This window comes from Callithrix jacchus, chromosome 5 (assembly GCF_049354715.1).
Source record: "Callithrix jacchus isolate 240 chromosome 5, calJac240_pri, whole genome shotgun sequence".
Lineage (NCBI taxonomy): Eukaryota > Metazoa > Chordata > Mammalia > Primates > Cebidae > Callithrix > Callithrix jacchus.
Genome location: NC_133506.1, coordinates 98,367,948 through 98,392,939, shown reverse-complemented (window position 1 = coordinate 98,392,939; position 24,992 = coordinate 98,367,948). Strand labels below are relative to the sequence as shown.

The following is a 24,992-nucleotide window of genomic DNA, read 5'->3' as shown; positions in this document are numbered from 1 at the left end:
GGAATTGCCATTAAATCCCATTCCAGGAGCAAGGGTGGCGTTAAAGAAATCCACTTGGGATAAGGTAGAGGGTAGGCTAGGGAGGAAGGGCCAACCAAGGTCTGAGGAAACAGGGAGGCACTGTGGCAGCCAGTAAGATAAACTCTGGGGGACTCAGGAGAGGGGATGTAGTGACTATTGTCCCCTCTCCCCCTCCAGAGTGGATAAGTCACTGGTTAGTTTAATTGCTCTACCCACCCATGCCCCTTTCTGAGAGAGCTTTTGTTTTCAGCCGTGTCATCCAAATCTAGGATGGACATCAGGTGTGTAAGCCTTAAACCCCTGTGTGCTTAATGCTCATGGGAAGGAGAGTTCCCAAGGAGGAAATCAAACCAAGAGCCAGCTTTGTAGTTGCATTGATAAGTTTAATGGAAAGCTGATTTTTCATGTTTGCCAGTAAGCTCCTGTGAGGAGTGGAGATGGAAGCTTAGGAGCGCAGTCTTCTTTCCCTCCTTGCCTCTAGAAGCACGCTGACTTCCTTTTTAGTCACAGAGCCATGGCGAAGCTAAGGGTCTTCAGAGCTCAGAATCTAGAGACTTCCTTTCAACAAAGCAGCGCCTCAGAAGCTCTTCAAGGCTTTAGATGGGGGAGACTTTTTTTGTGTGTGTGACAGAGTTTTGCACTGTCACCGGGCTAAAGTGCAGTGGTGCAATCTCAGCTCACTGCAGCCTCAATCTCCTGGGTTCAAACGATTCTCCTGCCTCAGCCTCTCAAGTAGCTGAGATTACAGGCACACACTACCACGCCCAGCTAATTTTTGTATTTTTAATAGAGATGGCGTTTCACCATGTTAGCCAGGCTGGTCTCAAACTCCTGACCTCAAGTGATCCGCCCACCTTAGCCTCCCAAAGTGTTGGGATTACAGGCATGAGCCACTGTGCCCAGCCTGGGGAAGGCTTTTATAACTGCTGCTGTGTGACAGAATCTGGGCACTCCAAGGAGGGTGTAGGGTAGAGTAGCAAGGGGAAGCCTCCCAAGCTAGGACAAGAGCAAGCAGCAAGCAGTTCAGATTCAAGGGCTCTCCATCCTAGCTCATCTCCAAAGAGTTGATGTATTCCCGAACCCACTTCTTCTCTGGGTTGGCACACACCTGGCGGTTCTTTCGGGTGACAAAGCTGTGGGAGAGGAGAAGAGGGAGGATGAGATCTTGCCAGTACTGGGGCAGCCAGTTTGGGGGATGAAGTGGATTGAGGTATAAAGGGAGAGGACAATGGTACTGGGGTAGGGCATATTTGGAGCTCCATAAGATTTTATTTGTGGCTTTTAAGGAGAGGACATTTTCTCTTCTGCTGGATCAAAGGACTCCAAGCCAGAAACAAATTTGTGTGCATTTTACCCACCTTTATACAAATACATGCAGCGTGAAAAGCTAAGAGGATATGAAGTCTTGAAACCCAGGTTGAGCCTGCCAACCTGCCTTTCCTCCGCACTTCCTCTGTTCCAGGCCCTATGCTGGATGCTTAAGATGCAGAGAGAATAAGGTGTCCCTCAAGAACTGAATCATGGCTGAATAAGTGGGAGATAAGTTGATTAAAGAATATCTGGGCTGGGTGCGGTGGCTGATGCTTGTAATCCTAGCACTTTGGGAGGCCGAGGTGAGCAGATCATGTCAGGAGTTCCAGACCAGCCTGGCCAACATGGTGAAACCCTATCTTTACTAAAAAGACAAAAATTAGCTGGGCATGGTGGCAGGTGCCTGTACTCCCAGCTACTTGGGAAGCTGAGACAGGAGAATCGCTTGAACCTGGGAGGCGGAGGATGCAGTTAACTGAGATCATGCCACTACACTCCAGTCTGGGCAACAAGAGCAAAACTCCATCTCCAAAAAAAAAAGAACATCTGATTCAGCTTTAGACAACACACCTGGCACACTGAACAAACAAATACATGAATATATCTATGCACGGGTAGGTGAATGAAAAAAGGGCATGACCTTGATTGAGTCTTGATTTCACCATTTATTACTTTGATCATTTTGGGCAAATCAAGTAACACCTTTTGAGTCCATTTACTAAGCTCTGAAATGTAGATAGAAATAATTCTTTGCACAATTACTGTGAAGCTCAAAGGATAATATGTATGAATACAGTTTGAAAAATACCATTCATGTGTTGTTACTAGAATGCTCTAAAACTTCTGCTCTAGGGTGGATGAGAGCAATATGAGACTTTGATTCTGTGCTTAACAGCATTAAATTTTTTTTATCACGGTAAAATATTCATAACATAAAATTTACCATCTTAACCACTTTTGGATGTATCCTGCACATTCTTGAGCCTAAATGTTTTCAGACAAAGTGAAGGCTTTGATTGTCTGATGAGAATGAGGATTTCTTGTTTCTCTTTGGATTTCCCTTTTCTGAGCTTCACTCAGAGCCCCTTGACCATCTCTTTCTCTCTCATGTGCAGAGATGAGAAAGGAAAAGGAAGAGGTATTCTGGGCTCTCATGCTTCCTAGTGTTTGCGTTCTTATTTACGGTGGTGTGAGAGTTTCAGACACAGGCCCTGCCTTGTTCAGCCAGGAGTCATACAGGAAATCCTGCCAGACTTGCTATCCTCTGTCTTTGGCATCCTTGACCTGTGGCTTGGAAGTCAAAAGGCCAGAAAACCAATACCTGAGGTGAAGGTAGCCCAGGCCTCCATTTCCTGCCCCCAGCCCCACCCCCGCAGATTGTGATGTCAAAGAACATCCCCCGGCCAGAGCACGGTGGCTCAAGCCTGGAATCCCAGCACTTTGGGAGGCCGAGGCGGGTGGATCACAAGGTCAATAGATGGAGACCATCCTGGTCAACATGGTGAAACCCCATCTCTACTAAAAATTACAAAAAATTAGCTGGGCACGGTGGCGCGTGCCTGTAATCCCAGCTACTCAGGAGGCTGAGGCAGGAGAATTGCCTGAACCCAGGGGGCGGAGGTTGTGGTGTGCCGAGATCGCGCCATTGCACTCCAGCCTGGGTAACAAGAGCGAAACTCCGTCTCAAAAAAAAAAAAAAGAACAGCCCTCCTTGCCAAGTCTTCCCTCCTTGCCCCCATTTTTGGCACCCTCTGCTTGCCTGACTTCCTCCTTCTGCCTGTCCCTTAAGAGAGGATGTTCTCAAAGTTGCTGCCCTTTTCTCTTCTTTGTGTTTTTTCCTAGGTCTCTGGCCCTGGGCCTGGCACACAGTTGATGCTTAATGGATGTTTATCGAATAAGTAAGTAAATGAATGAATTGCATTCATATGTTAAATTTCAACTGTTACTTTTGTGTATGCAATAATGCATTTAGATAATGATGACAATAATAAGTTGACACTTATGCACCTACTATGTGCCAGGGCATATTCTAAGTGTTTTTTTCTTACTGTGATCCAGTGGGGGATACTTTTATTACCCTATTTGTAGATGAGGAAATTGGGGTGCTGAGGGGTTAACAGAAGGGCCTACACTCACCAAGTGTCATAGCTGGAGTCCTAACAAAGCAAACTAGCCAGTACTCACGAAGGCAGGCTGGATTGCCTTTTTAAAATTGTGATATGCCTTTTTCCTACAAATGAATGTCATATTTTTAGCCCTAACCCTTTCCTCAGCTACCAACCGTTCATTTCACCGTTACCACTAGACATACCCATAGCGTTACCTTGCTGGCACCTTAGCTCTTTCCTCTTTAAACAGCTCTTTTGCAGGCTTAAGGTGGTTCTACACTTCTCCAGCCAGAGGTTGAAACCTCAGTGTCATCCTCAACCCCCATCTCTCTCCCTTGCTCTTGAACTCAAATCACCTACTACGGCTTGCAAATTCCACCTTTGAAGGTTGCAAAGGTGTCTGTCTTTGTAACGGTCTCTCCTTTCCTTCAGGCACTGTTCAGCCTCTGATACTACTCACATGGGTAATGACAGGAGACTCTAAACTGGACTCCTGTTTTCTCAGCTTTCCCTGTTCTAGCTCATTTTACACTTGACAGCTCTAGCACTTTTGCTGCATTTTCCTGACACTCAAAGCCCTCTGTGCTTTCCTACATGGAGACTCTACATAAACTAAAGTAGAATTCTAGGGGACAGTCCCTCTTCCTGATATATCCCATCCCCCAGGCTTTTCTCTGCTGGACCAAATCTCTCCTCAGAAAGCACAATTTGCAGCAAACCTGTAAATCCCTGAAGGTGAATGTGTTTCTTTTTCCCTTGTCATGTTTGTTTTTTTTTTTGCTGGGTACTGTAGTCATTGCTGTGTCTGTCTTGGCCCTCTTATTAGACCATAAGCCCCATAAGATTGTACTGGGATGGTGGCTTTAGTAATCTCTGTCTGTTCATAATATGTGGTAAGGGAAGGATTTTCTTCTTTTGAAAAATATTTTCAGAAATAAAATTAATAGTTATTAAACATTACCACTATACTTCAAAAGATTCATCAGACCCAAAGTCTGTCTTTGAATACCTCTAACTTTGGCAGTGTCATACAAATTTTTGGATTAAAAAACTTCACCCTGGCTGGATGCAGTAGCTCATATCTGTAATCCCAGCACTTTGGGAGGCCGAGCTGGACTGATCACTTGAGCTCAGGAGTTCAAGATCACCTGGCCAACATGATGAAATCCCATCTCCACAAAGAATACAAAAATTGGCTAGGCATGGTGGCTCATGCCTGTAATCCCAACACTTTGTGAGGCTGAGGCGGGCGAATCACGAGGTCGAGATTAGGACCATCCTGGCCAACATGGTGAAACCCTGTCTCTACTAAGAATACAAAAATTAGCTGGGCATGGTGGCATACACCTGTAGTCCCCACTACTCAGGAGGCTGAGGCAGAAGAATCACTTGAACCTGGGAGGCAGAGGTTGCAGTGAGCTGAGATCGTGCCACTGCACTCTAGCCTGGACAACAGAGTAAGACTGTGTCTTAAAACAAAAACAAAAACAAATCAACAAAAAGCTTCACTCTTATATAGGAAATTTCAGGTTTCACTATTTTCATTTTTAAGTCTCTACTATAAATTTCTTAAGCAATTGTCACTAATGGCTTTGCTATAGTAGAAAGAGGAGGCTCTAGAGATTCATCCCTCATTTACTGTGCAGCCTTGGCTAAGTCAATAAACCTCTCTGAATCTTAGTTTCATTACCTGAAACATAGAATTATGCATACTTGTTAGAACTAATTGTAATTTAGAGATCATGCACATAGACATTTGACACACAGTAGGCGCCTCCTATATAGTAGGGTTTATTGTATTTTTCCAAATGTACTAGCTCAGATATTTAAAGGTGAATCTCATTTCCTTATTTCTTCTCTAATGGATTTTTTTTGTTTTTTTATTTGACCGCAATTATAGATCTCTAACCTCAGACCTCTCCTCCCTAGTTCCTCTGAGGTTTAGGTGGATTTGATTGGGTGTGAAATATAGAGGACTGTAAGGTTCTTCACTGAAGGAGATGACTGACTTGATCTTTTCCATGTAGGATTTCCAGACCACGTTCAAGTAAAGGCCACACTAATAAAGACTGGAGTCCTAGGAATGTAGTCCATCAGAGTGGGCAGTATTCTACAAGGACAGCTTGTCTAGTCTTTTTACATTATAGCAGGAGACTCTGAGGCTAGAGATAGAGGAGCTGTGGCTGCTTGCAGCTGGAGGATGGGTGGGAGTGGGTAGGGCATCCTCTCAGAGGACTCCTGAGGGAACTGGCTCTGGGAGGGCTTCATGGGGCTGAGACTCACACGACTGCTGGGATGGAGCACTTGCCACTGGTGTAGAAATACTCCTTGATGTGGGCACGGGGCAACAGGCGGACAATGTAGGCAAAGCAGCAGGGTGTGGTGTCTGAGGCATCTGGGAGAGGAAAGGAAGGAGGGAAACCTTTTTATTCATTGCTTCTGCACACTGGACATTGTGCTGGACGCCTTGTATGATTTATTTAGAAAGAACTGTTATCTTCTGTGACAGAAACTGAGGCTCAGAGAGGTAAAGTCACTTGGCCATGGATACACAGTGGCAGAGTGGGGATTCTAATCCCTCATCTAATCTTTGAGCCCAGCTTATATCCATCCCTCTACATCATAACCCTCTGCCCTTGGCTCTCAGGCCCTCTGCCCGGTTTGTCCTGGGTCCTCTGGTCTCATTCTTGCCATTCCAGGATCCTCAGTGGATTCAGAGCTTTGTTTCTTTGAGACCTAGGTGGGTTGTGGGGAGGCTTCCAAAGCCCAGGCTCCATGACTCAACCAGGATCCTAAGAGGGGCCGCGAGGTGTATATTGAACTGTAGTGAGAAGAGCTCTCAACAGAGAATTTCTTGTTGGTCAGTTAATTCAAGATGATGCTGGGAAGCATCAGTTACCACTTCCCAGCAGAGGAGTAGTTTTTATCTTCCCAGCCAGATGGAACCAGGTTTGAATACCAGTTTCCCCAAATCCTGGCTGTGTGCCCCTGGATATGTTACTTAACCTCTCTGTTTTCACTTCTGTAATTCAAGGACAGCTACTCAAAGAATAGTTGTGAGTATTACATAAGATGTACAAATATCAGCACATTGCCTGATCCATAGTAGCCATTTAATTATCTTTTATTAACCTCGTTTTGTTTTTATTTATTTTTAAAATGTTGGCCAGGCATAGTGGCTCACACCTGTAATCCCAGCACTTTGGGAGGCCGAGGCAGATGGATCACCTGAGGTCGGGAGTTTGAGACCAGCCTGACCAACATAGAGAAACCCCATTTCTACTAAAAATACAAAAATTAGCTGAGCATGGTGGCGCATGCCTGTAATCCCAGCTACTTGGGAGGCTGAGGCAGAAGAATCTCTTGAACCCGGGAGGCGGAGGTTGCAGTGAACCGAGATTGCACCATTGCACTGTAGCCTGGGCAACAAGAGTGAAACTCTGTCTCAAAAAAAAAGTATTCACTACTAATAAAGCCATGTATCCTCTCATAAACCCACTTTTTTTTTTACCTTTATGAAATAAGAGAGAATATGACTGTCTCAGGGTCTCAGGAAATTATAGTTTAGTTACATTTCTTAGAAACCCTGCTGCTGACAGGCATGAGTCAGTCTTGTTTCAAGATCATTGTGAGCCACTCATGACTACTAATCTTCCCAACATCAGTCCACACTCAGTGAACACCTGTGGGCCTTGGGGAAGCAGACCTTGATGACCGGAGAGTTGATCAGGCGATCCCTGCCATGAAGCAGTTTAGAGATCTCTTAAGGACAACAGGACATCTGGGTAAGACAATCCAGAAGAATGTAAATAATGGGGTTCAGACAGTATTCATATTACAGTTGAAAAGAGGACAAGGTCCGGAACAGTCATTGGGGTGGGGTGGGCATTCTAGGCAGAGGGTCTGACTCCAGGGGCTGTGGTGGTCAAGACCAGAACTTACATGGGGTGGCAGATACAGGAGCGCAGAGGGTGGTAGCAACCAGGATGACAGCGAGGGCAGCCACGGAGACCTTCATGGTACCTGTGGGAGAGGCTGTGGGAGGTCCACGTGCTGTCTCAGGATCCTCTACAGGGATCCTCTGAAGCTCAGGCTGGCCCTTTATAGGAGTTGGGGCTAGTTGAAGGGCACCCCCTAAGGGGAGTTTCCAAAATAGCAACCAAGCATTGGCTGGTATCATAAGTGAAATTGCACAAAACGGAAAAGAAAACTGAAATAGCCTCCGGAAATTTGAGTCTCTGTCTCCCCATCACTGCCCTTCCATCTAGAGTGAACTTATCAGTTACCGCTTTGGCCAAGCACCAGTAGTGGAAAATGGTTTCTCTGCTGACATCCTCAGTTTTACATTCTAAGGAAGGGGTCCTCCTCAGAGAGCAGGAAGCTGCTTCCTTGGGGACAAGAAGGAGGGGCAATTAGGACAGGATCATAAGTCACTGAGTCTTTATTTGATTGCCTTCAGCGTTCTTGTTTATTCATTACAGATCTTATCTCCTTTCCCTCATCCATGGAAGGATGTTATTTATAAGGTATTTTATTGAGGAGAGTCCTCTGGACATACAGTCCCCAAAGGAGGTGAGCACACTCAAACACTATAAATTGTGGCATGGCAGTTGACCTGAGCTGGGCGTTGGGGGACCTGTTCACTAGATGTGAGTTGGAGTCCTCTTGTGGGAGTTTCTTGTTTTCATCCTGGCCATAGGGTCTCTCATTTATTTGCTAAGGAATCTTTGGGAAAATTGCTTAATGTCTTTGAGTTCTATTTCCTTGTTTATAAAGTGGAATAACTGATTATAGGCTTGTTGAGAAGCTGAGAGAGAGAGAAAGATCTCTTCCAGCATACTGTACCATTATTGGCTAGCATTTACTGAGGGCCTATCTGTGGCAGCCACTATTCTACCGGCTTAGTGTGTGTCAACTCATTTATATTATTATCCTCATTTTATGAATGAGGAAACTCAATAAATACTGGGATCCCATCTCACTGTAAGGCCTTCTTGGGCACAAAATTTACAGAATATGAAAGTTTCAAAGGACTTTAAGGATCATTTTTTTCCATGTTCGTCAGTTACACAAGAGGAAACCAAGGCCCAGTGAACAGGAGTAACTTGCTAAGAACACACAGCAAATTAATGACAGAGTTGAGATCAGAACCAAGTTGCCCTGGCTCCCACTTCAGTGCCCTGTCCATTAAGTACTGCCCAACATTAAAGGTTGGGAGTGGTTGGGAGTATCCTGGAAACTGAACCCATCCGGAATGTCTGGATTAGAGCTGGGGTCCTTACTCCATTCCAAAGAATTGGATACAGTAAATATTCATCAATTCCTATTTCAATAGTTCAGAATTAGCGACAATTTTGCCTGGGCTAGCTGAAATTGGCTTTAGAATTTTTTAAGAGAAAAATGTTTATTGACAGTGACAAAAGCAAAATAAAGAAAATGTAACCCTCTGCTGAGATCATTTTCTGTTAGCTACTCTCACACTTGTAACATGGTGGTTGGGAGTGACTGAACCACCCAGAATGGGAAGACTGTCACATTTCTTCCTCACGATGACTTTGAGGCAATGTCTGTTATTATCATTTGACGCATGAGGAAACTAAGCCTCAGAACAGATAATTAACATCTTCAAGGTCATGCAGCTGATAAGTGGGATTTGAAGGCAGGTGTTTCTGATGACCGCGCTCAAGCTCTGTCCAGTGAATCACATCAATAAGGCAGTTAACAGTCATTGAGGCCTTTCTGGGTTACAGGTGCTGTTCCAAGCTCTTTTTTTTTTTTGAGACAGAGTCTTGCTCTGTTGTTCAGGCTGAAGTGCAGTGTTGAGATCTTGGCTCACTGCAACCTCCCCCTCCCAGGTTCAAGCAAGTCTCCTGTCTCCCAAGTAGCTGACATTACAGGTGTCCACCACCATGCCTGGCTAATTTTTGTATTTTTAGTAGAGACAGGGTTTCACCGTGCTGGCCAGACTGGTCTCAAGCTCCTAACCTCAGGTGATTTGCCTGCCTCGGCCTCCCAAAGTGATGGGATTATAGCCACCTTGCCTAGCCTTGTTCCAAGCTCTTTACAACAATCCTCTCATGCCCTCCTTACAGCTCAATTAAAAATGGAAACATAATTTTGGAAATATAAAATGGAAACATAAACATCTCATTTAAAGAAACAAATTGCAAGCACTTTAGAAATGTTCATCCATCCACATAAAAGTATTTTACCAATTGTTTCCTTCACAAAGCCTCTTTAGGTCTAAGGTAAGTTACCAAACATGTGAGAGGCTCTGGAAAAGGCAGTGGGTTAAGAGCAGGGATTTGGCAGTTTCTCCTGTTTATTGGCCAGGTGGCCTCAGGCAAGTTATTAATAATCTCTCTGGTCTCAGTTTTCTTACCTATAAATCAGTGATAATAATAATAGTCCCTCACACAGCTGTCCAGATAATTAAGTCCCTATAAATGTCCTTATGCTTGCAAAGCTCTCAGTGCAACTCCTGACACATGTTAAACTACTTAATAATATTGGCTATTGCTGAGTGCGGTGGTTCACACCTGTAATCCCAGCACTTTGGGAGGCCAAGGTGGGTGCATCACGAGGTCAGGAGTTCAAGAACAGCCTGGCCAACATGGTAAAACCCTGCCTGTACTAAAAATACAAAAATTAGCTAGGCATGGTGGCAGTTGCCTGTAATCCCAGCTGCTCGGGAGGCTGAGACAGGAGAATCTCTTGAACCTGGGAAGTGGAGGTTGCAGTGAGACGAGATTGTGCCACTGCAATCTAGCCTGGGTGACAGAGCAAGACTCCATCTCAACAACAACAGCAAAATATTATTATTTTGTTATATTATCATGTTATAATTAAGAGTAAGAAGATTTCAATGCCTTTTAGGATATTCTGTAATTTATGCTTTTCAGCAATCTAAACTAGACCCCTAGTTCACATGTATTCTTGGAATTTGTTCCAAGAATAATAAACAAAAAAAATAAACAAGAAAAATCTTTATTTTTTTACGGAAAGTATTTTTTAAAACAGATGGAGGCCAGCCGTGGTGGCTCACACCTGTAATCCCAGCACTTTTGGAGGCCAAAGTGGGTGGATGACCTGAGGTAGGGAGTTTGAGACCAGCCTGACCAACATGAAGAAAACCCATCTCTACTAAAAATACAAAATTAGCTGGGCATTGTGGCACATGCCTGTAATCCCAGCTACTTGGGAGGCTGAGGCAGGAAAATAGCTTTAACCCAGGAGGCAGAGGTTGTCATGAGCCTAGATCGTGCTATTGTACTCCAGCCTGGGCAGCAAGGGCGAAACTCCATCTCAAAAAACAAAAAACAAAACAAAATAAAGATGGGTAGTTGAGGCTTAGAGAGGTTAAGTGGTTAGCTTATGGTCACAGCCTATAGTAGTGGAGTTCAATATTGAACCAGTATCTGGGTTCATAGACTTTCTACCACACTTCATTGTTTTAGAGAAAATCATAACTGATTGATTGCCAAAGCTCAATTTTCTCCTGTGAGCTTGATTTCTGTTTTTTTTTTTTTTTTTTTTTTTTTTCTTGATTTCAGTTTCCCTTTTTAAGGAAGAAAGGAAAGTATTTTCCTAGATACCAGATATGCTGAGTTGGGACATGAGCTAAAGAAAGAGGTGAGGAAATCTGCAGAGAACCCCAACATGCTCCTCATCTTTGAATCCCAGCAAACCTTTCCACTGTGTGTGTGTGTGTGTGTGTGTGTGTGTGTGTGTGTACGTATATCTGTGTATAAGTGGTGATGGGACAGAGGGTTGGTGGTAGGATGGTGGGATTGCTGAGCGGGAATAGGCAGAGGGAATATCAGGAGTATTTTTCTTTTTGTTGTCTTTTGAGACAGGATCTCACTCTGTTGCCCAGGCTGGAATGCAGTTGCTGATCACCTGCAGACTCTTGAGCAGCTAGGACTACAGGTGTGCACCACCATGCTGGACTAATTTTTAATTTTTTCCTATAGATAGGATCTTGCTATGTTGCCCAGGCTGGTCTCAAACTCCTGGCTTCAAGCGAGCCTCCCCCTTGGCCTCCCAAAGTGCTGGGATTGTAGGCATGAACCACTGCACCGAGCATGGGAGTATTTTTCTTCCCTTTCAGAGATTCCAGTGAATTGTGAGGAGCATAGGAGGGAGGAGAATCAAATTTTTACTTCATTTATGACATTCATTTTCTCTTGTGCAAAATCAAGGTTTGGGCTTGATGGGCTATCTTCAAGTTTTTCTCTGGTTCTAATGTACTGATACCATAAGCAAATTAGAGAGCTCATGTAAACAGTATGGTGCCTAGTACAGGGTGGGTGTTCAATGAATGATAACTATCATTATTATTCACCCAGCTCTTTATGTTCCTGAAAACCTGAAACTCCTTCCTGTCTGATCCACTGAAGTGGTGGAGGGGATCAGGGGAGGTAATGCTCATGGATGTACTTAGGAGATGTAAGGTGGGCACAACCATCATGGAGCCATCTCTGCTCTCCCCATCCCATTTAATGTGCATGGTCCATGCCACTCAGTCATTCCTCACCCACTCTACAGATTTTACTGAGAATTGCTGTGAGCTGGGCACCGTTCTAGGCACTGCAGACACCATGGCTAGTAAAACAGGCAAAGACCTGCCATCTAGAGCTTGTTTGAGTATGGAGTAGAGGGTCAGGGAGAAGGGAGATAAACAACAAACAAGTAAATTTACACTCTTTTATTCCCAATCGTCTTTCCACAGGTCTTAACTCCATGAGCACAGTGACAGTGTCCTATGTGTTTTCTATTTGTTTATTTGTGTTCTCCACCTGCTTTGCAATAAATGTCTTAGACATGCTGCTAAATCAATGCTGATTAAGTCCTATTAACTTCTTTTTTTTTTTGTTTCAAAGCCTTTATTTTTATGTTATCTATTTAGAAACTTAACAAAATGACTGCTACATCTTTACACATTTCTATAGAAAGTCTATTATAGATTTATATAAATTGGGGCAGCATGACAGTTCCAGATAACTTTACAACAAAGAGAATTGAATAAATCACAGTAATTGGACTAAAATATTACACGGATAATTGTGTAATTTTAGAACTTACTTGCATAGTGTTAACACTGTATAATTCTCTATAAAATATATGCCTACAATGAAGTTTCCTGGGAATCATTAAGCAAGCAACGTATTTACTTAAAGTTCTGTAGTAATTCAGATCAAATATATAGTACAATTTATAACTGTGCTGTTAGAAACTTGAAGTTTTAAAGTGCTGTCAGCATAGTACACCAGGACTTGAAAGAATGCTGTTAAGACACACAGCTGCCAGTAAACAGGAGTGAAAAAGGCTTTAAAAAGCCAAATTCTGGAATGGGTTTTGTATTGTTTGTATTGAACTTCTGAAGTATGATACTGTTTAAATTTCAGGAAAGATTATTATTTTTTAAAGGTCCATATGTATGGCATCGCATCTCTCCCATTCCCCTTGACTGGGAATGAATTTTGCACAGCATTGATTACATTGATTAAGTTTACATTTATCTCCTCATATTAAGGAGCTCAGTGTCCTTCTCACCACAAAATCCACAGAGGAATATCATTAGAGTTAGCTAAGGAATAAGAGTTTAAATAGGCTTAAAAATCAGTCCCATAAAAATTACTTTTTATTCTGTATTAACTAACAATTTTTTTCCTAGGTCGCTGGATTTGTGACTGTTGTCAGCAGGCTCCCCCAACACCCAAGAAAGTGGGCAGAAGGGGGAAAAAACAGCAAAGAGGGATAAAATAGTTTTTGACCCTAATATTGTATATGCATTTAAGTGGAATATTTGGTGCCAATTTATTTACAACATTTTCATTTTTATGCTAGTAAAAGATTTTTTTTAAATTAACTATAGCTTAAAATCTGCATTTGATTTATTTTTGTTAAAAGCTACTCTTACCCTTGAAACTGATTCCAGGTAGAGAGTTCATCTTCTAAAGTATTTTATATTAACACTGGCTCACTCCAAAAATTCAGTGGAAATATTTAGGAACTTAAGTTACTTAACTATTTCTCCATAGTCCAAAAAGTTATTTTTATGAAACTTCCTAATCTACATTGTTTCTGGCCTACCATAGGTAGCATTAAAAAAGTTATTTAATAACTAAAGAATTTTCATTCATAGGCCAAAATTGATAAATGGCCTAATAAGATCTGGTGCAGCTTGATTTAGAGTTGTCATTACTGGACTGGTACAGGAACAAAGTTTGTAAATACCTGCCAGCCAGGAAATCCCTTTCTAGTATAGAAAAGTCCCATCTGTACTTGGGGTTCAGGCATGGGGGCTTTAGTCCAGGCTCAGGGAAGTGTATATAAATCATTTCCAACTTGATTTTAGTAACTCTAACACCTTGAACTTCGCTTACAATCTCCAGAGTGAAATTATAAAGTTACCAACCTTTTAATCTCATCTGTGTCACAGCATGAAAGGTTGCTCTATTTCGATTTATATAAACCTAAGTGACTGCAATCCTCATTTTTAGTCAACCTAATGAAAATAGAGTCTAAACATTTTATGGTACACGGTCCTTTTATTAATATAGGAATTTTGATCTTTAAAAGAAAACAAATACTATGCTTGCTACTTTTCCTATTTTGGAGGTAACTGAGGTATCAAAATGCATATGGCTTTATTTTTCCATCCCTTGACTAGAAAAAGGTAACTACAGCTTCAACCAAGTACAAGTAGCAAGGTCCACAGCAAACTGCAATCAGCTTCACAGATGGAGGGTTTTATACTCCAGGGCGTTGTTAAGAACTCAAAACAGAATTTCAAGTACTAGTTTCAAAATGCTAATTAATATCGTCCAGAGAACAGATTCCTTCTCTTGCGAGGCGTCTTCTGGCGCAGGAGCGTGCTTCTGGCCAGCATCTGCGCCGTCTGCGGGGTAGGCGGCCTCGTCGAACGGGTGCTGCTCGACCATGCCGTCGTAGTAGTACACCTTCATCTGGAACTCCCTCTCCAGGTGGGACGGGTGTCCGTAGACGCCGTTGTCCACTGGGCGCCGGAAGTGCGCGGGGATTGACGCGGCGTCCGGGCCGCAGGTGGCCGACTGCAGCACGTAGTCGTCGAAGCTGGGGGTGCAGGCTGCTGGCGGAGACGTAGAGGTCCGCGTTGCCCTTGAGGCTGCGCATCCTGAGGACGATCTTGCCCTCTTGGTTCAGCCGCAGATAGCTGTAGTTCCCGGCGCCTATCTGGCTCTGGACGACGTGCAGGAGCACCCACTCCTCTGGGACCTCCTCCTCGTCCGCGCAGCTCCCCGAGTATAGGACCTGTGAGGTCAGGGGCAGCAGCAGGGCCGTCGTCCAGGGCGCGGCCCTCCCGCGGGGAGCGGCCATGGCTGGCGGCTCAGCTCTGGGGCCTGAGCGTGGGCCAGCGCTGGTGGGGACACGGGAGGCGCTCAACACCGGAGTCCGTCCCTGCCGTGCGCCTGCGAGGCCACGGCGCGTTAAGGCGCCCGGTCTGCCACTGGGACTGTCCCTTCCCACCCGTTTGAGACCCCGGGGAGAAGAGGAGGGGCTAACCGCTCCCTCGCAGCACGGCATCCACCAGGGGCAGGAGCAGGGCTGCTGTGGCGCCCTCGGACTCACCACCACTCCCGGCAGGGCGCCGCACCGCGACCATCCGGACCTGAGGCCGGAGCCTCGCCGGAGGAGGCGGAAGTTAAGCTCAGTCCTATTAACTTCTTATAGCATCTTGATTAAATGGTCTTTCTAGAGTCAGACTTCTAGGTTCAAAATCCAGCTCTATGATTTATTAATTTTTAATAAAAATTGTGTATTTTTTTTTGAGACGGAGTTTCGCTCTTGTTACCCAGGCTGGAGTGCAATGGCATGATCTCGGCTCATCGCAACCTCCGCCTCCTGGGTTCAGGCAATTCTCCTGCTTCAGCCTCCCGAGTAGCTGGGATTACAGGCGTGTGCCACCATGCCCGGCTAATTTTTCGTATTTTTAGTAGAGACGGGGTTTCACCATGTTGACCAGGATGGTCTCGAAATTTTTAATAATCACATTTACAACATGTTTTGATACACAGAGTGAAATGATTATTGCAGTTAAACACATTAATATATCTGTCCCCTCACACAGTTACTGCTGTTTTGTATGTGTGGTGAGAACACCTGAAATCTCTTCTCTTAGAAAATTTCCAGTATTCAGTACAATATTATTAACTATACAGTAGTCCTCCCTTATCTGTGGTTTTGCTTACTGTGGTTTCAGTTGCTCTTTGTCAACATGGTCAGAAAATATTAAATGGAAAATTCCAAAAATTAACATTTATAATTTTATTACAGTATGTTGTTATAATTGTTCTATTTTGTTATTGTTGTTATTCTCTTACAGTGCTTAATTTATAAAGTTAATCATAGGTAGTATAGGAAAAAACACATAATCTAATAGTATATAACAGGTACTATCCACGGTTTCAAGCATCCATTGGGCGTCTTGGAACATATCCCCCTCAGATAAAGGGGACCTGCCGTAGTCCTCATGCTATACATTAGATTCTACATAATTGCAACTTGGTGTCCTTCGACTAGAATCTCCCAATTTCTTTTATAGCCCCACCACCGGTAGCCAAAGTTCTACTCTTTGCTTCCGTGCATTTGACCTTCTTAGATTCCACAATCCACATGTAAGTGAGATCATGTAGTATTTTCCTTGCTATTATTAACGATGACTTTGAACAAGTTGCCTACTTCTCTGGGCCTAAATTTCTTCATCTGCAAAGTATGATATTGGACCTAACCTCTTTGGGGCAATGGAGCCATTTAAGAGTCTGATGAGGGCTGGGTGTGGTGGCTCACGCCTGTAACCCCAGCACTTTGGGAGATTGAGGCGGGTGATCTCTTGAGCTCAGGAGTTCGAGACCAGCCTGGGCAACGTGGTGGACCCCATCTCTACTAAAAATACAAAAATTAGTGGGCATGGTGGTGCACCTGTAGTCCCAGCTACTTGGTGGGGAGACAGGTGGATTGCTTGAACCCAGGAGGCAAAGGTGGTAGTGAGCCAAGACTGAGCCACATTACACTTCAGCCTGGGTGACAGAGTGAGAACCTGTCTCGAATAAAAAAAAGTGGGGGGGGGGTGCTGGGTGCCATGGCTCACACCTATAATTCTAGCACTTTGGGAGGCCGAGGCAGGAGGATCACTTGAGGTCAGAGTTCGAGACCAGCCTGCCCAACATGGTGAAACTCCATCTCTACTAAAAATACAAAAAAAAAAAAAAAAATTAGCTGGCCATGGTGGTGCATGCCTGTAGTTTCAGTTCCTTGGGAAGCTAAGGCAGGAGAATCACTTGAACTCAGGAGGCAGAGGTTGTAGTGAGCAAAGATTGTACCATTGTACTCCAGCCTAAGCCTAAGCCACACAGCAAGACTTGATCTTAAAAAAAAAAAAAAGAATCAGATGAGGATATGAGAGTGATCTGTCTGAAATATCTGTCACCCCATTGATCACCAGGGTTGTCTGTTACCAATCATAGTTTCTTGGGTTTTCAATGCAATAGAAATTGACATGAGGTCGAAAGAGTTTTCTGAGACAAGACTTTATTGGAGCTTTTACCTGGACATAAGGGAGGCAGCACAAGGAGAATTCTCTGACTGACTCAGTGCAGAGCTGGTAGGGCTTTTTTTTTTATTATGCAAAGCATGAGAATTGACATCAGGGGTAGGGTATGCAGGCTGGGCTGGGCAAAGCATGTGAAGGGTAGGGTATGCAGGTTAGCATTATCTGGTCATAATGGCTATCTTGAGTAATGGACTACCTGGTAGTCTGGCTGTGGCAACAAGTCTGTAAATCAGTTGTTCAGCATTCCTTCCTGAGGTGGAATACCCCACAACCTTGGCTTGATACTTGGATTTCCTAAGGCCAGTTCCTGGAATTTGTTAAGTAAAAGGCATGCTTAAACATGGTATCAGTGAGGTAGTGGTGTGGGGTTTGTGATCAGTGGGAAAGCGTGAAAGAAAGCTCTAGTGCGGGTGAGCTGCCGCCAAGCCCCACTCCTCGTCTGTCTCAATTTGGCTGATCTAGCTGGCTAGGCCTGTGTACACTTCTCCCTTTACTGTTCCTTGTGCGTCCCTCCTGAAGCTGTATGCTTGGTTTAACCACACAACGCATTCTTCTTTCCCACTGCCCAGATAGAACAAGTTTATCAAGACATAGGAATTGCAATAAAGAAAGAGTTTGATACAAATAGAGCCAGCTAAACAGGAGACAGGGGTTTTATTACTCAAGTCAGCCTCCCTGAAAATTTGGAAGCTAGGGCTTTTGAAAGGTAGTTTGGAGGACAGGGAGCTAGGGAAGCGGGAATGCTGATTGGTTGGGTCGGGGATGAAATCATAGGGAGTTGAAGCTGTCCTCTTGCACTGAGTTGGTTCCTGGGTGGGGGCCAGAAGACCAGATGAGCCAGTTTGCCGGTATGGGTGGTGCCAGCTGATCCATCAGAATGCAGGGTCTGAAAAATACCTCAAACACCAATTTTAGGTTTTACAATAGTAATATTATCTACAGGAGCAATTGGAGAGGTTAGTGGTCTCAAAGCCTCTGGCTGCACGACTGCTGAGCCGTAATTTCTAATCTTGTGGCCAATCTAGTGGGTTTGTGTAAGGGAGGGGCTGTTATCATCTTTGTTTCAAAGTTAAACTATAAACTAAATTTCTCCCAAATTGAGTGCTCCCTATGCCCAGGAATGAACAAAGGCAGCTGGGAGGTTAGAAGCAAGATGGAATCGGTCAGATCAGATTTCTTTCACTGTCATAATTTTCTCACTGCTATAACATTTGCAAAGGCAGTTTCAGAAGAGGACAACCTTCCCCAAGATAGGAGGACTGTTCTTTGGTCAAGGGTATACAAGTAGCTGCGCTCCCCTGCTAGAACCTCCAAACAAGCTCTCAAGGTCCATTTGTAGGCAAATGTAGTCAAGCTTCCAAGACTCCAGACACATCCAAATGAGGTGTTGCATGTGGCAGTCTGCCTTTCTTAAAGAAAAAAAAAAAAAGAATCTCATGAAAGCTGTAAATAATTCCACCAATCTGCAGAGACATACCCAGACAGACACATGTAATTTTGCATATAAGGGGCTCATAGATCCTGCAGGCTCACTGATGGACCTCTTGATCCACAGGGCTGGTTCCTATCAGCTTTCATGCCTCTGGCACCCCTTTTCCCAGCATAATCCTCACTAAAGCCAGGCCTATATCCCCTCAAGCCTAGTGTAGCCCCTCTCCTACCCTCCCTCCCTGGCGTAGTCTTCTTTTTTTCCCCCCATCATTCACTCTTTCCAAAGCTAAGCTGGCTGCTAGCCAAGTTTCATAATGTGACATTAGGAAACCAAATGCTGGTAGAGAAAATGAAACCTAATTCTATCTGGATTCCAAAGCTGTCATCAGGCATGGAGTTCCCCTCATGACCTCAGACTGTTGGGGGCAGTTCTGAGTGTTCAGCTGCTCTTAAAAACATGCCTAAAGCAGTGAAATTCCCCCCATCCTCTAGAAATCTGGGCTCCCGACAGAAGCCTAAGGCAAAGTCATTTCCTCATGGACCTTAATTTTCCCAGTCTGCAAATTGGAGATTTACTGGTTGTTCCTGTCCTTCTCTGCCCCTGTTTGCAAGTCTGCATATTTCCCACCTGAGACTGGAAATTATCTCCTTCTTTGTTTTTGAAGGACCCTGCATGGGGTAGGTGCTCCATTGGTGCCAGAGGCAACAGGGTGCAAGCTGAGACCTCGTAGCAGGCTCAGGAGACTTCCCAGGAGAAGACAGAATTTGAACCCCATCCAAGACTCTACAACATCCTGCCCTTGATTTTTGGTTCAGCTCTAGTTTGTTCTTTCAGTGTTATTCTGTTCTGCTCCTGCTCTCCCCTCTCCTCCTCTCCCCTCCCCTCCGCTCCCTTCCCCTCTCCTGTCACCTTATATCTCACTTTAATGCACATTGCACTGTGTCAGTGTACTAACTTTGACAACGGCTCTCATACTTTCAACCACATTCAGATCAAGGGTTGCAGCTTGGTTCTCCCTCACTCTTCTCACCTTCACCACACAGGACATTGGCTGGGCACAGCCACTTGTTTATTGCAGATGGAGACCACATGCAGTGTATTTGTTGATCAGAGCATCGCTCACCTGCCTCTGGTTACTGGAAGAGCCTGTTACAAGATGTCTTGGGGGTGGGGTAGCCATGGGAGCAAGGCCCACGGAGAAGCATCAGTTCTTCCAAAATGGCTGGGTGCCAGATGACTTCAGACTGTCCTCCTCCTATTGGTATCTTGGGGTCTGTTTTTGTTGTTGTTTTCCTCTGCATATTTGCTGATGGCTGGTGGCTTCCCCTCTACTGGTATATACCCCCTCATGAAGTACTCTTCAGGAACTCTTACTGCTGGAGCACTGCTATCCCCTGCACACCCCACCCCTGCCCTTGGCCCCAGTACCTCCAGCCCCCAGGAGAAAGCCTGGTAAAGCAGGACAAACTTGGGGTTGAAATCAGACAGCACATACTTTCTGTATGTCGTTTTTTGTTTGTTTGACAGGGTCTCACTCTGTTGCCCAGGCTGGAATGCAGTAGCTGATCATTGCTTATTGTAACCTCAAACTCTTGTGCTCAAGCAATCTCCTTGACTCAGCCTCCTGAGTAACTGGGACTATAGGTGCATGCCATCATGCCTGGCTATTTTTTAAAACATGTTTTCTATTGAATGTGGCCTTTGTGGCAGATTTTTTTTTTTTTCCTAAAGAAGGGATCTCACTGTGTTGCATAGGCTGGTCTCAAACTTCTAGCCTTAAGTGGTCCTCTCGCCTTGGCTTCCCAAAGTGCTGGGATTGCAGGTGTGAGCTACATCACCCAACCCTTTCTGTATGTCTTTTTCTTTTTGAGATGGAGTCTCACTCTGTTGCCCAGACTGGAGAGCAGTGGCACAATCCTGGCTCACTGCAACCTCTGCCTCCCAGATTCAAGTGATTTCTGGCTAATTTTTGTATTTTTAGTGGAGATGGCATTTCACCTTGTTGGTCAGGCTGGTCTTGAACCCCTGATCTCAAATGATCCACCTCCCTTGGCCTCCCAAAGTGCTAGGATTACAGGTGTGAGCCACCGCAACTGGCACTTTTCTGTATGCTTTTGAACAAATTATTAACTATTTTTCACCTTGGTTTCCTTTCTGGAAACGGGGCTGAGAATACCTAACTCCAAGGATACTTCAAAAGATTAAATGAGGCAATCAGTAAATTGCCCAATACCATTTGTGGCACAAAGTAGATACTTGGAAAACAATTCCTTTCCTTTCTTTCCCCAAATGTCAAGGTGCCAGCAATTCTTCCCGCAATGGCTTCCCCCTCCCAGTAGAGGTGTTCCTCGCATCTGAGAGTTAGGAGGCATGGCGGTGGGAGAGGGGAAGTGGGTGATTTTCTGTGAGCTGTCAGGCACTGTGCTAGACACAATGCACATTATTTCACTTATTAGGAAGAAACACAGAAAATATTAATGACTCAGACCTGCCCTGAGCTCTCCTGCCCTCAATGCAGTGGGCTTCAGGCACTCAGCCCCATGCTTTGTCCTTCACTGGATTTCTGTCTCTCAGAGCCTGGCCAAGGAGCGGGATGTGGTCCTTCCTTCTCCCTTCCTGGCTGTCTTGTCAGCACACATACCCCTTTTCAAAGAGTTTCACAGACAGGCTTAGAAAGGAAGTGACAAAGCTTCAGAATCTTACAGGATGATGTGGTTGTAGTCTGGATGCTGCCCTTTTTTGAGCTCATCCTGGGAAGCCCCTTGGCTTCTTGCCTATTACTTCCATTCTCAGGGAGGGGCGTCCCAGTTCCCTGCTTCCCCACTATGCTGCTTCCCCTTCTTTCTAATGTTCAGTTTAGACTATTAGGGTCCTTAGAACCTTCCAAGAATTCATTGCAGTTTTGAGGCTCTCCAACTTGCATGAAAAAGTCCCCTTGGGGAATTTCCTCCAATTAGGGTTTGGAAATTCTGCACCACAGTCATTCCTTTTAGTGTCAGCTTTGGGTAGTGAAAAGAGCAAGGAACTGGGAATTGAGAGACCTAAGCTCTAGTGCTATTGCAGCTCCAAACCCATTTGTTAGATTTTGGTGAACCACTTGCCCTTTGTAGATCCAAGTTTCCTCATCTGTGAAATGAAGGTCTGACAATGTTATTTATTTCCTTCTCAGTTAAAAGATAGAAAAGTATAGGCAGGGTGCAGTGACTCACACCTGTAATTCCAGCACTTTGGGAGAGTGAGGTGGGTGGATCACTTGAGGTCAGGAGTTCGATGCCAGCCTGGCCAATGTGGTGAAACCCTGTCTATACTAAAAATACAAAAAATTAGCCAGGCATGGTGGCAGGTGCCTATAATCCCAGCTACTCATGAGGCTGGGGCAGGAGTATCGCTTGAAGCCAGGAGGCAGAGGTTGCAGTGACTGGAGATCACACCATGGCACTCCAGCCTGGGTGACAAGAGTGAAACTCTGTCTCAAAAAAAAAAAAAAAAAAAAACCCAAAGAAAAAAAGAGAGAGAGAAAAGTAAAGAATTTCTAGTATACTAGAGTGAGACTTGGGGGTAAGTGTCCTGTTTACCCCTAAAATTAGTTCACATTACTCCTCCTATGGGTAAGGCTGAGAGATTATGATCCCTTCTTTCTCTCTTATCCATCAAAGGCCCGGGACTCACTTTACCACTTAGTTCATGAAATTGTCCTCTATGGGCACCACTGCATTCCTCTATTTGCCCTCTCATTCCTTCACTCCTTCCTGTCCAGCACACGTCTATTCATCTATTCCTTCACAGGCTGAGCGCGGTGGCTCATCCTTGTAATCAAAGCACTTTGGGAGGCCAAGGTGGATGGGTTGCCTAAGGTCAAGAGATCGAGACCAGTCTGGCCAACATGGTGAAACCCTGTCTTTAAGAAAAAACAAACAACAACAAAAAGAGACCTCTCAGCTATTCCTTCACATCTGCATCTTATGTCTGTTAAAATCCTTTGTTCATGGTCAGGCACAGTGACTCATACCTGTAATCTCAGCACTTTGGGAGGCTGAGGTGGGAGGATTGCTTCAGCCCAGAAGGTCAAAACCAGCCTAGGCAACATAGGGAGACTCTGTCTCTACAAAAAATTTAAAAATCAGCTGGGCATGGTGGCATGCACCTGTGGTCCCAGCTACTCAGGAGGCTAAAGTAGAAGGATCACTTGGACCCGTGAGGTTGAAACTCCCCATGAATGAGCCACGATCACACCATCGTACTCTAGTCTGGATGATAGAGCAAGACCCTGTCTCAGGAAAAAAAAAAAATTCTTTGTTCATAAGTGGAGAAAACTTTTGTGGACTGGGAGTGTGGAAAAAAACATTCAGCATGCATTTTTCCTGTTCTCTTACACCATAACAACACACAAGATTTCTGTGACCAAATATCTAGGGGTTTCTTCCCACACAGGTAAGCAATCAGTTCTGCAATGGACACCAGCCGGGTGTCTGCCAGTTAATTCAATTAGATACTGGTCTACTTGGAAATAGCCTCAGAAACCACAGGTTGAGGAATCAGTTCCACAGAACTGCTCTCTCCTTCTTACCAGTCATGAGTCTGGGCTTCCAGAATGTCTGACCAAGCAGCTTCAAGTTGGGGTTACCATGATCCACCCTCTTTGGGTTTGATTAACTTGCTGGAGGAGCTCTCAGAACTCAGGGAAACACTTACATTTAAACAGCCAGATGAAAAGATACACAAGGCAAGATCTGGAAGAGCTTCTGTTCCTCTGGAGTTGGGGTGCACCATTCGCCCAGCACGTGGATGAGTTCTCCTTCACCTTCCTGTCAGCCTTGATGTGTTCTGCTCTCTGGAAGCTCTCTGAACCTTGTTTTCTTGAGCCTTTTATAAAGTTCATTGGATAAGCATGGACAACCATGTTGAAATGTAATTGGGCAAAAAGGATATGATTTAACGCTAATAGAGCGAGGCAAGAACCCAGCAGGGCCTGTCTGCTCGGATTTTTTTCGGCATTCCTTCCTCCAGGATATGGGGCAGGGCCCTCTCTGGAATGAGGGTCTTATGACCCACAATCAGATTAGATTCCTGCCTTGGGCAGGCAAAAGGAAGGCAGGAGAGATCAAAGAGAGAGAAATTCTGCTTCCTAAAGCCTGCTTCTAAGGCCTAAAGTGCCCCAACATTGTAACAGAAGACTGTAAGGGCAATGAGTTATAAGCCAGGAACTGTGGATGAAAACCTATGTACATTAATTTTACACACACACACACACACACACACACACGCACATAATTATACCATACTAACTTAATCAGGAAAGTAATGTATTGGGGATAATGTTGAGTAGCTCATAGAATGGGTAGGACATTGGAGAACTTGGCTTGGGAAAATGACAAGTGAGAAACCAGAAACACTCTGGGTGTGTGGGCAGCAGGAACTACTTGGCAGTGCCTTCAGGGTGCCACTGTTGATATAAATGTACTCCAGCTAATTTTCCTATCCTCATCGCACTCTACTAAGGATTCACAGTCCTAGGAGAGGGAGTATGACCAGCCAAGCTTGTGTCATTTGCATACTTCCTGGCTGGGAGAATAAAGTCCCTGATATGTTATACCACTGAGACTGTATACCCTGGAAGGAAGAAGTAATTACATAAAATGATGTCAAGATGATATTTTGAAGGGTGCATGGATGCTATTAGAAAAACAAACAAAAAAAAAAAACAAGTGAACCAATACTCAACCCACCAGTCACCCACCCACCCATTCATCCATCCATTTATCTGTTCACCTGTTGATTCATCCTCTCATACATATATCATCCATTCTCTTAGCCAATCAGGCAACACACCTTTGTTGAGTACCCATCATGTTCCAGAGGCCATGCCAGGCACTTAGATACAGTAGACAGACACCACAAGAGTCCTTCAGAAACATCCCAAGAGTATCCTCACAGAGGACGCATCTATGAAGCTGAAAGATACAGAGAAAGGAATGCATACATGTCCATGTACTGGAGGGTTCAAAACAACATTGCTAGTGACATGGTGACTCATTCTGGATGTGGGCAGATAAGAGCTGGTTTTTGTGAACATCTTATTCTGCCAGGATATTGCTAAACATGAGGCAGAAGAACATGGGGCCAGGATTAAGCACCAGAAAACCTGGGTCTTCCTTTGGTCTCTGCTTCTCTAGAAAAGACATACTTCTTTTTCCTTATCTGTTCAAGAATAAGAATGAATATAAGAATTCCTGTTTTGTCTAATTCCGAGAACTGATGTGGAGGTGAAGTGAGTTAATGGATGAGAAGGCATTTTCCAATATAGAGAAAGATGATTAGTTCACCCTGGTTACTTCTGTTTCCTGAGTGGCTGATAACACTGTGGCTCCTGTGCTACTTTGACTTCTTTCACAGCCTTACTGCCCACTATCCGGTGGTAGCTGTGCAGAGGATCTGTTGAGAGTTTCACTTCCTTAGGCTGGTCGATGAATGTCCTGGGTCATCACTGCTACCCACCTCAGAGAAGTGTATGCTGAAGGTCCTATGG

The 24,992-nt window shown here is 44.5% G+C and overlaps 2 protein-coding genes, 1 long non-coding RNA gene and 1 pseudogene across 15 annotated transcripts in view; 1 reads left to right on the top strand and 3 right to left on the bottom strand.

Annotated features, from left to right (window-relative positions):
* Positions 1 to 383: 383 nt before the first annotated feature.
* CCL5 (C-C motif chemokine ligand 5) lies at positions 384 to 7,516 on the bottom strand. Its single transcript, XM_002748336.6, has 3 exons — positions 7,383 to 7,516; positions 5,724 to 5,835; positions 384 to 1,154 (listed from the first exon to the last, which is right to left on the bottom strand). Exons 1-3 carry the CDS (start codon positions 7,456 to 7,458, stop codon positions 1,067 to 1,069), a joined length of 276 nt encoding a protein of 91 aa, XP_002748382.1. The 5' UTR covers positions 7,459 to 7,516; the 3' UTR covers positions 384 to 1,066.
* LOC118153796 (uncharacterized) lies at positions 2,767 to 12,276 on the top strand. The gene is made up of 7 exons (XR_008481589.2): positions 2,767 to 3,230; positions 7,106 to 7,225; positions 7,922 to 8,012; positions 10,994 to 11,072; positions 11,297 to 11,369; positions 11,789 to 11,860; positions 12,172 to 12,276. It is a non-coding gene; the product is annotated as an uncharacterized LOC118153796 (long non-coding RNA).
* Positions 12,277 to 13,331: 1,055 nt separating this feature from the next.
* Positions 13,332 to 15,112, bottom strand: LOC103793168 (UPF0669 protein C6orf120 homolog; annotated as a pseudogene).
* A 2,551-nt stretch (positions 15,113 to 17,663) lies between these two features.
* Positions 17,664 to 24,992, bottom strand: part of RDM1 (RAD52 motif containing 1) — a 40,702-nt gene continuing 33,373 nt past the window's right edge. For 11 of the 13 annotated variants that reach the window (XR_013535737.1, XR_013535738.1, XR_013535739.1 and 8 more), the window contains 2 exons: positions 24,296 to 24,417; positions 17,664 to 23,329 (listed from right to left, as the gene is read on the bottom strand). The gene's annotated coding sequence lies outside the window, so the exon portion shown is untranslated. The remainder of the gene's footprint in view (positions 23,330 to 24,295; positions 24,418 to 24,992) is intronic. The other 2 variants (XR_013535740.1, XR_013535741.1) reach the window with 2 other exon arrangements.

Bases quoted from the DNA above. Each gene is read 5' to 3' on its own strand.
- CCL5 (XM_002748336.6), bottom strand. From the start codon at position 7,458: ATGAAGGTCTCCGTGGCTGCCCTCGCTGTCATCCTGGTTGCTACCACC. The intron at 5,836-7,382 runs GTAAGTTCTGGT...TTCCTCTCCCAG, and splicing joins TCCTGTATCTGCCACCCCAT to ATGCCTCAGACACCACACCC. The intron at 1,155-5,723 runs GTGAGTCTCAGC...CCTCTCCCACAG, and splicing joins TGCTCCATCCCAGCAGTCGT to CTTTGTCACCCGAAAGAACC.